This window comes from Nanorana parkeri, unplaced genomic scaffold (assembly GCF_000935625.1).
Source record: "Nanorana parkeri isolate BGI_ZX_2015 unplaced genomic scaffold, ASM93562v1 scaffold44, whole genome shotgun sequence".
NCBI classification, from domain to species: domain Eukaryota; kingdom Metazoa; phylum Chordata; class Amphibia; order Anura; family Dicroglossidae; genus Nanorana; species Nanorana parkeri.
The window spans coordinates 1,712,990-1,724,238 of record NW_017306312.1 but is presented as its reverse complement, the minus strand read 5'-3'; the positions used below and the strand labels follow the sequence as shown (position 1 = coordinate 1,724,238).

Below are 11,249 nucleotides of genomic sequence, written 5' to 3'. Positions count from 1 at the left end.
GGGGGGGGGGGGAGATCAGAGAGAGAAATGGCTAAAGCCTTTTGACCTACAAGGGACAATGTACCCTTTTAGGACAAAAGTTATATAGGAGCTAAAAGGAAAGTTACAGAAATAAGAAGATTCTATTCATAGACATTTTGTGGGATTGTGCAGCCTAATGTGTAACCCTCTTGGCTCTCCACCCACTTCCTGTAACTTCAGCAGTGTCGTTTCAGGTCTGTGGTTAAACAGTTGCAATAAAACCGCCGACCTGATGATTGTTTACTTCAGTTAGAAGCGGGAATTAGATTAAAAAAAACCTGTTGTTGAGCCAGCCATAGATTATGAATTTGTGGATTCGAGTTCCACAATATAAACATTGATTATAGAAAAGGCTGCATAGCGAGGACTTTGTGTGCTGCCTGTGGGGCAGAAAGGCAACAGATGAACTGCCCCAGGGAAGTGACCTAGCATGAAAATTAAAGTGACAAGAATGTACTTTTTAAAGCAGAGTTGACACGAGTTATATACAGGTGAAACTCGAATAATTAGAATATCGTGCAAAGTTCATTTATTTCACTAATTCAACTTAAAAGGTGAAACTAATATATGAGAGAGACTCATTACATGCAAAGCAAGATAAAAGCCGTGATTTGTCATAATTGTGATGATTATGGCTTACAGCTCATGAAAACCCCAAATCCACAACCTCAAAAAATTAGAATATTACATGCAATCAATAAAACAAGGATTGTACATAGAACAATATCGGACCTCTGAAAAGTACAAGCATGCATATGTACTCAGTACTTGGTTTGGGCCCCTTTTGCAGCACTTACTGCAATTACTTTTGCACGATATTCTAATTATTCGAGTTTCACCTGTACATTCCTGCACTATTTTTTTTACCATGAATGCAGATTGGCAGATTTTAGACTCATTTCACAATTGTATGTGTGCATCTGTGAACTTTTTTTTTTACTATGCTGTTTGTATGAATTTTTTGATTATTTGCCTATTTTCAACTGTGTTATGAATGCATATTCATTAAGGGGCATTTATCAAAACTGAAGCAGACACACTCTGGAGCAGCTGTGCATGGCAACCAATCAGCCTACACCTTTTCATTTTCAAAGATTAACTGAAGAGAGAAACTGATTGGTTGCCACAGGGAACTGCTCCAGATTTTGAGCTGTCAAATCTGATTTCCTGACCACGTACCACTGTTGATGTACTCCTGACTGGTGTAACCTCTACTGCCATAGTATTAGTGGCCTCTTGGTCTGAAACCAGCTGCTTCTGTGATGGTGTTGTGCTACATAATAGAATATATAAAGGTGCAAAAAATGCAGCGAACTTGACTGTAAACATTTTGGCTTTTGCATAGAAAATTGAATCGGATTCGGAAGAAGGCAGACCGATGAGAACTCGAAGGTCCACAAGGGTTTTAGGCAAAAATAACACGTCTCTGAAAGTAGCTCTCAAATTCCCAACCAGAAAGGGTCCTGGAAGAAACCCCCCAAAGGAAGGACCGAAGAAGAAAGTAAAGACTGAAGAGTCTGATGACTCTGACACAGAGGGTGGGGCCAGTTTCTTGGAGAAGAGGGCATTGAACATTAAACAGAACAAAGAAATGGTAAGTGGCTTTAAGGATGTGTTCATGTTCCTAATGTTTTGATACGCAACAAACCTGTTCTTAATGCAGCCTGGAAAAAAGATCTCGGCCATGTTCATAGTCTTCTAGGAGAGGTGGCTGTATCACTGTGTATAAAAATGCAGGATATATGCGGGGGAGGGGGGGATTGGTAATGTAAAAGGTCAATATAAGTTTAAAAATTGCACTGGTTGGTTGAATCAGCAAGCTTCACCTAAAAACCTGCCTGTGTTGTGTGGACTTGCATGTGAAATAAAATAAAATCCTTCACTTGCAGTATATTTTAGTCTTTTATATGATCTTGCAACACATTTATAGTAAACATTCCTTTATCATATTGAGATTGCATAGGTGCAGCATATATCCAGTTTCATTGCATATGTCACCTATGTGAGCTGATGCATATTTCTTTTTTTTTCTTGTACTTCTCCTTATGAAAATATAGGGTTTTTTTTCTGTTCTTGTATCATCATAAAAGCACATTTCTTTTCTGGTCATTTTAGCTTGCAAAGTTGATGGCGGAGTTGAAGAGCATACCTGAATTTATGACCTGCAAAAGCCCATTCTCTCCTTTGACTCCTGTAAGTAACTAGTTATATTGGTGACAATGGATTCCTTTAGTAGTCTTGAAGCGGTGGTTGGGGGGTTGACTGTTGTATCGGTTGATTAGGGAGATGGGAGCTGGGAAAACGTGTTACACTTCATTTACTGGTGAACTTTATTTGCACTTTGGCAGTCACATTTCTTTGGCCAGATGCGAGCTACTTTGAGCAATTTCCTAGTGAAAGCGGAGGGACAAAGCAGGGACAGACTTGAGTTTTGCTCAATTAACCTACAATGCAGAACCCGAGCCTCATGATTTTCAACCCTTTGCTAAGAGTTTAAATCTAGTTTACATCTGATGAGATCTGCCAGCACAGTACAGACAGGGTTTATTATGGTGGACAATAACTCCCCAGCCTCCTCATTACCATTACAAAGCAAGGGGGACTTCAGTTTTTCAGAAAGGAACAAGTAAAATGTAAGCAGCAATTTTTAAAATATTTTTAGAATAGTTCAGCTATGGAAGCTCGAGCATTTAAAAAATATAAAGTAGGTGTTATCACAATTTGACAGCAAAAGTAGAAATACACTTTTAATGTTAAATGGCCAGAGGGGTCTGTTTTTGAATTGAAATTCATTAAATTCCCACCCCATCCTTGGTGGTAAAGCTGTTGATGGGTTTTCAAAGTAGTCAATTGCTTGAAGGAAACCTGTATGGAGGCTGCCACTGTTGACCTCCTTTAAACATTAAAGCAAACTGTTGGTTTAAATTTACTAAATATATTCCAGGTGCATTGAAACAAAACGTCTGTAAGTCTTATAGATGTCTTTAAAAATCAGCAACAGCCTAAGTAGAAAAGCATCCTGCAGAGCGGGACCCTTGTTCTCAGTGTGGAAGAAGTGGTCTCCTTGCAGAGGCCCTGCTGAGTGAGTCAAGGTTCTCCAGAGGGGGAGCATGCGCTTTGCTGATTGCAGAGCTATAGGTCTGACTCGGCAGAGGGCGTGTTGGATCTCTGCAGTAAGACCACTGCTCCCCCCACAAATAAACAAGGGTCTTGCACTGCAGCTCCTGGCAGGGGACAGGCTTTTCTACTCTGGCTGTGGCTGCTTTAGAAAGAAAAACTGTATGAGTTTGCACACCTTTTTTGTTTTGATGCACTTGGAGTGTATTTAGCTGATTTACAGTCGCTGTTGACGGGATTTTTATTCTTTGCTTCGAGAAGGTTTTGCGTTCCCATACAAGTCTGACAATGCAACCCCCCCACCTTTTGAAGGAGGCCAAATGTACGTTGTCAGAAGCTTTTTCAAACTGATGTCGTTGACACGGGCCATTAAGGCTCAGTTGGTCTTTAATTCTCTAAATACAAGTGAGACATTTAGGCCCCATTAACAGTGTGCGTTTTCCGAGCGATATCGCGCATTTTTGCCGCGCAATATCGCTCTCCAATGCATGTTAATGGAGCTGTCGTGCGTCGCCTGTGCAGGACTCTTTTTTGACGCGGATGCCGCGCGATTGTACTCAGCCCATTGCAAACATTTGCGCGATATCGCATAATGCATGACTTGCATGTTAATACCCAGATTCATTAAAAACTGGTATTTTAATTTGTTAATCAATGTGAGCGCTGTATCCTTTTGTTACCTTGGTATGGGCAATGTGATTACTTTAATAAGGTGTATTGACTGGTTTGTGTGTAATTTTCTATTGTAGAAAGTTAAGAGAACACCTAGAAGTGTACAGTCGGCTGGACAGGCAAGGAGGAACCCAGAAAGAGCTTCTCGTCCCCACACCCGGTCCCGATCTCAGACTGATGGCCCCCCTAGCCCTGGTCTTGATGAGGAGGAGGAAGAGGATGATCAATACTACTTGGTTAGGAAGAGAAAGATGGAAGATGACTATGATGTACGTTCTTTGTACTTGATTGGTTGATATCAATGCACTGGAGCCACTGAGCAATTACCATTTATTATGACCAGCAGAACCTGAGCTCAAATATGTCTGGCCCATGTTAAATGTGTGTCTTGCTTTGGTCATATGTTTGAAATATCTCAGGTCTGTGTGTTGGTTTTTGTACCCCACCCCAAATTCTTGAAAAAAAAAAAAAAAAGTAAGATGTACAAATAGCAGGGCTCTCGGCCTATCCACACTTGTGGTATAACTATAAAGACCAAATCATTTCCAGTGTGCAGACATACACGGTCCAATAGCACAGGTTCACATAGAACAGAATCGGCAAATGCCACACTGCACGAGGCTTGCTTGTTTTTGAAAATTCAAGCTGCCTTTTCTGTTATCCTTTCTTTCACTACTTCAGGAGTCAATGACCTGAAACAAGTGCATGTATATCGGGTGTCCTGTGTTAGCAGTGGTAGCTCCCATGTTTATCTTGACTTGTTTGTGATTGTATGACATCAAGCAGCCTTTTAACAAAAAAAACACTTCATGAGGTTGTATCACATTATTGATTTTCAGGATGAAAGTTATGTCCCTCGGGTCCGCCGGCAAAGTTCCTTGACTCTGCCCCACATTATCAGGCCAGTGGAAGACATCACAGAAGAGGAGCTGGATGCCATATGTCTCAGTGCACGAGGCAAGGTCTACAATAGGGCAACTGTAAGTATTTTGGTAGGCCACAGTTTCACAGTAGATACCACAAGTATTGTGCGAGGAGAGCAGTATAGCTATAGGCAATCATATTTGAGATGCAACATTATTGCAACTAGGGATGCACTGATATAATGGCCGCCGAAACATATCGGCCGAAAATGGCGCTTTTGGCTAAATGCTGAAAGTGCCTTTTTTGTGCCGATACAGCGGCGCATCCCTCCTTTCTTTCCTGCTTGCTGGGCGCTGCTCTGTGTGACAGCCGAGCGCTGCGGGAGGAGTGCGCGCTGTGTGCGGCCAGTGTCTCTCCTCCCAGACCGCTCAGCCTTCTGTCACAGTCCGGCAGAGCGCTGTGTGGGACGGAGGCAGCCCGCGCTGTCGCAGGAGGCTGAGCTCTCCTCCCGCACCGCTCGATCAGCCTCAAGTGACAGCTGTCAGGAAGGAGAGCGAGTACAAGCAATCAGTGATCGCTGAGTGTTTGTAAATTGAGGACATAGTATGTTGACTGTATCCTCAATAATGAATGGGAAGTGATCTACATCACCTCCTGTTCATTCATAGTTGTAGTTATAGTAAACATACTCCGTTCTCATGTTATGAATGAACAGAAACACTCAGTATAGAGGATTCCTGTTCATTGATTAAAAATATTTAATAAAAAATTATTAAAATTTTATAAAAATTAAATATTTGAAAGAATTAAAATATAAAAAACATTTTCGGTTTCGGCCTGACTTTTTTTATTTTATTTTAGTTTCGTTTTGGTTTTGAAATTTCCATTTCCGTGCACCTCTAATTGCAACCTTTGATAAAGTTTTAAAGAAAAAAGTGCACATTTCAACAGCTTGACAGAAACGTTTCACAGGGCATCCACTTTTATTGGTCAGTTTGTTTAAAAAACAAAAAATTTGCAAGAAAACAAAGTACCGGGTAGCTGAAATGCCTAACAATAACAACTTAAACAAAGGTTTAAAATATAAGCAAAATTACAACTAGAGCTAACCATTGTGAACCTTCTTACTGCTGGAGTGTAATCTCTTCAGCCCTGATTCTGTGTTGGATTCAGTGGTTTTTAAAATAATAGCCACTTGCCTTGTCTGTTGTAATGCCCATTGCATGCCTTTTTTCTAGAGACCCTGTCACCAGACCATTCATTTCTGCAACAATCAGTGCACAAGGTTATATGTGCATTTAGCTTTTTTGGGGAGTTGTTTTGCTATAAAAGCCCCCCGTGTGTAGACATTCAAAAGCCCTGAGACTCCTGCTGGGCACCACCATCTTGAATGTGCTGTCGCCACTCTTGGAAAGCTCGGAGCTGTCAGTTATGTGCCTATAGTATGCCCCTTTGCTGCTCCCCCTGGCAGCTGCGTAAAAGGTTGTAGGGAGAAGCAGAAGAAGCTGGGTGAGCACAAAGCATAATCGGATGTTCCTAGAGAAGGAGTGTTCTATGATGTCCAAAGAGGGGGGTCTGCTGGGGAAAGAATTCCTGGAGAAGTTGCATTTGTAGTAGTTTCCAATATTTGTTGTCGGGAGTTGGTCTCTAACAGCCTCCTGTTTTTTTTTCTTTTTTTCTTTAGGGTTCAACCTGCCATCAGTGTCGTCAAAAGACCATTGACACCAAAACCAACTGCCGGAATCCAGAGTGCACAGGAGTGAGGGGCCAATTCTGTGGCCCCTGTCTAAAGAACCGCTATGGAGAAGATGTGAGGACAGCATTGCTGGATCCAGTGAGTACAATTGCCTATCAACATTGCACAATCATTTATGCACAGCACTGATTTTATTTTTCTTGCTTGTAAAGTAATTAGGATGCTATGACTTTGTAGTGTAGTTCTGTAAAAAAAAACAAACATTTTTTCTTCCAGGACTGGCACTGCCCACCATGTAGAGGAATCTGTAACTGCAGTTTCTGTAGACAGCGTAAAGGCCGTTGTGCCACTGGCGTGCTGGTTTACCTAGCAAAGTACCACGGGTATGACAATGTGCATGCATATCTGAACAGGTATGGTATATGGCAAGCTTGTAGATGCTAAAAGAAGTCATACGTGTGCCTGAGCAGAGACCTGAATTTATTTTTTGTCTTCACAGCTTGAAACGTGAGCTGGAACAGGAGGACTGAAGATGCTTTGGGTGTATATTGTGATTATGGCAGACAGCAAACTGATGAAACCTATTGTTGGCAGAAATGAATACTAAAAATCGGATATCTGGTGGTTGTTCAGTTAGGAAGAATAACTATACTTTGTTGAAAGACAAAAAAAAAATTATTTTCCTTTTCACAGATGCACTTACTTTGCACATTGAGGGCAAACTGTGCCTCCTGATAGCCCACCCAGCAAGGTATATCCCCAACTCACACTCCCTTATTGCTTCCACAATCCATTCAGAGCCCTTGTTCTATTGCATTAATGATGAAGGGGGTGTGTAGTGACGCTATCCACCTTCATAAGCTCACACTTTAATGTTTATCCAGGATAAACTTCTGTAGTGGGGAAAACATGAAGGGAGCATGGATTGGTGGTGGGCTATCAGGAGGAATTAGCACTTTGCCCTGGATGAAACCGGGGTCCTCATCTACTTTACACCCAATATGAGCAAGAAAGTATTATTTTCCTTTCTGATCCCATAACTCTGCCATGCGTTGAGGACCATTGCATATTCCATGCATTTTACCATGTATGCATATTTAATTAAATTAATAATTGGCTTTCACCTGCGTTGGGGATGGAGAAGCTGGGGTGTATGAGAGAAAGGGACAAAACTGTTTGATTAAAACGTGGGTGAATGGCAGGAGTCCTTAAGAATGAAAGGAATGTTTAACCTTCAAAATAGGTTTCAAAGAATACACTTGTTCGGTTTTAATGTATATAGATGTGTATATAAAAAGGGGCCATTTGACTTGAAAATGCATAGCTTTGTCTATTGGCTAGCTTACAGTCCAAATCATCTTACGATTTATGCAGGTTTCTTGCCTTTTATACATAGATTCAACTGTTGTTCCTAGGGTTTTGTTTTTTCATTGTTTTAATACAGCGGTACTGAAGCGGAAGGTTTTAAGTAAAAGTCGCTTGGGGAGTACTGCTGAAAGTGTTCCTGTTGTGTTGTAAGCATTTTTTATGAAGCTTCTGCAGAAAATATGTACCCAGGAAATTAAGATTTAAATTTTCTTGTAAGCATGTGTTCAAAAAAACATGCAAAATCGTAGGGTTTTTGTAGCTTTTGATGGAAGAATTCTTCAACTGTTTGAAGACCCATGCTCCCTACCAAATGGCTTTCTAAAAGTAATATGGTAAACTTTTGTACAAAGTGTTATATAGTTGTATATAAACAGAGTTTTTCTTTAACGATACTGTAGAAAAATATTCTTTAACCTGTTCCCTGTCTACATGAAGTATATACCAATCAGCCCCTTGCTCTTTTCTTGTAATGGAGGCTGGCTGACAACTAACACTACTTTGAAATAGTTCAGTGTATACTTCACATCAACCAATCGGGTTTTAAAAAAATACATTGTCTGCCCCGTGACAGCTGTCACTGTATTTACCTAAGCATGCCTGTCATCTAATGATACCGGAGGGAAGGCCTATATTAGCAATGAAGCATGTATAAATTCAATGTCAGTGCATGTGAGGCATCAATTCAACTCTTTTTGAGATGCAAAGGGAAACATGATATAAAGGACACCTGTACTAAGGGTAATATAGAGGAAGACATTTCCTTCTCTGAACACTAGTTGCCTGGCTGTCATGTGAGTTCCACAGCTTCAACATATTGAGTTACCGATATGAAGAAGCAATGCTTTAGAAGGTTTGATTTCTATATTCTGGATTGGTGAGTAAAGGTGTTGAGACCAGAGACTGCAGGCAACACCCAGGACAGGTTTCATTAAAATACCAAGTCCATATAAAACTGATATCTCGGCATTGGACAGATGTTGCTACAATCCAGCACGGCATGCTTTGGCTGTTTATACGAAGTGTTATGTTCTTACTAGTTATTTTTTGCATTAATGTAGAAATCTGCCCTTTGGGTATATAAACTGTGTAAATGCTGTGTGTGGGGTTTTTTTTCTTCGGTGTACAGTCTTCATTGTAAAGATTTCCTTGCTAAAGCCCTTCACGAGGGGGCTAAGGCGGTGCTAGAACATTAAGGAGATTTCCCGTAAGGAACACGAGGGGGGGGGTTTACACTTTCCCCGCTCTATCCAAGAGCCACAAACACTTTTTTGGCTGGAGTTGGCCGTTAAACAGTCGCTGTCATCTCGCTCTTAAGGTCAATTAACCATGTGTTTCTAAAGGCCCTCCAGACCATAGGTTACTCGCATTACCAGCAGTCCACAGTGCTCCTGCCTTTGTTGCTGCTAGTTGCCTGTGATTATAGGGTAGCATGTGACACCTGGGTAGGAGAGTGATGGCAGCACTTAGTCTAGCTTCCAACACAGGCCATACATTGGATTCCAGTGCCGGCTTCAGCAGGAGTGGTACAGGAGTGCCGGTAGTGTGAATATAGCAGGGGGTGCGTTGGAAGCGCTGTTACTTAGCCCTGAGTGGCCAAAATGACAGTGTCTCTTTAATCAAAATGTTTTAATCCGCAGTATAAATATTTAGCTGTAGTAAAGTGGGATAACTTGTATGACCCCAAATATCTGTAAATATAAACTGTTCATATATTGCTTGCTTATGATCTTGCTGGTTTAGAGAATTAGCTGCAAGTCTTTCAGTCTGCAGGAGAAGTTTATAAAGGTTTTACCTAATCTCCTAGTCCTAGATTTGGATAGATGCTGGAAGGTTAAATGAATATTCTAAGAATTGGATTTCTAAACCTTGATTTCAGTCGTCTGTTATATTTCAGTTATGATGAAAAGTGATACTTTGGGGACATCCTAGGAACTCTTAAGGGGATCCTATCACTGAAATCTCATGTTATATGAAAAACACACTGAAATATTGTATTTGGGTTTTCTTGGCCATTAATAGTTGTGTTTTTAAGTTCTCTATTTTTTTTACAATATGGAATGTTAAAAAAAACAAAAAACATTGAAATTTTGTAATATGCTGAACTAAATAAACAGTTTACCTTCTACATAAGGTGTCCTTTGTGTTACTTTACATTACATACAGATTGTATTTCTTTTTTCTCTCTGTTTAAAAATGTCTGCCCAGGAATAAGTCTTCCCTCCTGGAACATCTCCACGAACAGCTTCAAGCACACTGCTTTCTAAAGGTTTTGTCATAATCTATTTTCAGACTACATAATTAAAATGGAGACAAAACACTTACAGCTGGTTATGATTTGGATGCAGGATGATATATAAAAGGCATATAATATTCAAGTTGTTTAGATAATCACTGTTCCTGCAGAGCTTGAGTCTTAGCTGCTGTTGTTTATGTCTATGATTACATTTTTTATAGTTATTTAAACAGCTGCATACAAAGGGTATTAAATGTGGAGAATGACAATTGTTTGGAATTCAAGTGAACTTTCTTATTCTGTAAATTAGAGTGCAGTTACTGTGTCTGTGGTTAAAAAAGGTGCAGACTGTGCTGCAGTTATTCTAATATAATTTGGGGTGTATGCTTTTAACTTGAAAATTGACGCGTTGGAAAGTCTGAGTAAAGCAGATATCAAAACAAGTGCCACTTTTTTTTGGTATGGAAAATTAAAATTTCTTAATTGAAGAGGACACGGGACCATGGGTTATAATGCAGTACCTTCAGGTGATTAGATACTGGCAAAATAGTTGTAAGGGCAACCCCCATATAACTCCTCCCAGCAAGCCAGAGGTCCCTGGGTGATGACAAGCAAGGTCAGGCTATCTCTGGTATGATGGATTTTGGAGCTGGGGAATTCGGCTGGACCGCTCAAATGCAGGGTCATCCAACGATTGCAGTGGCCTACATAAACCATCTGGGAGGCACCAGAAGCTGTGCAGCTCTAAGAGATGCAGACCGGATTCTGGCTTGGGCAGTACTCCATGTTTGACCCTCACTATTGTGCACATAGAAAATTGGCAGGCAGACTTTCCCTATGTGATGAAGATTGCCTTCCTATTTGACATCATCTTAGTGAGACGTTTGAGTTGGTGGCTCTATCCAGTAAGGAACCCTTCCTAGTGTTGTACAATTCTAAAGCCTAGGACCTCTTTTTACCTCAAGGTGGTCTCTTGTCTTTCCATTTGCCCTGCTTTTAAAACATCCCAAGGAAATTTCTCTCCATTGTTGGCATGTTATGCATTCTGTGCAACTCTATCTCTCGGCTGGCTTCCTTTAGGAAATCAGACTCCCTCTATGTCCTGTCTTCCCTGCTGTCTCTTGTGTCACCATTGCAGGTGTATTAGACAAGTAATTAAGTAATTATTAGAGCCTATACACTAAAGGAGAAGACGCCCGCTTTCCTGTTTAAAGTGCATTCTATCAGATCTTTTAGTGCTTGAGCGCGCCCCCCCCCCCCCCCCTTCAATATTATGTC

The 11,249-nt window shown here is 40.8% G+C and overlaps 1 protein-coding gene across 1 annotated transcript in view; it reads left to right on the top strand.

Annotated features, from left to right (window-relative positions):
* The window catches only part of CDCA7 (cell division cycle associated 7), a 13,630-nt gene extending 6,730 nt beyond the window's left edge, over positions 1–6,900 (top strand). Inside the window, exons 4-10 of the mRNA XM_018572462.1 lie at positions 1,367–1,615; positions 2,137–2,214; positions 3,888–4,079; positions 4,650–4,790; positions 6,359–6,508; positions 6,647–6,783; positions 6,870–6,900. Of these exons, the coding sequence (XP_018427964.1) occupies positions 1,367–1,615; positions 2,137–2,214; positions 3,888–4,079; positions 4,650–4,790; positions 6,359–6,508; positions 6,647–6,783; positions 6,870–6,900 (978 nt within the window). The remainder of the gene's footprint in view (positions 1–1,366; positions 1,616–2,136; positions 2,215–3,887; positions 4,080–4,649; positions 4,791–6,358; positions 6,509–6,646; positions 6,784–6,869) is intronic.
* The last annotated feature ends 4,349 nt before the right edge of the window (positions 6,901–11,249 follow it).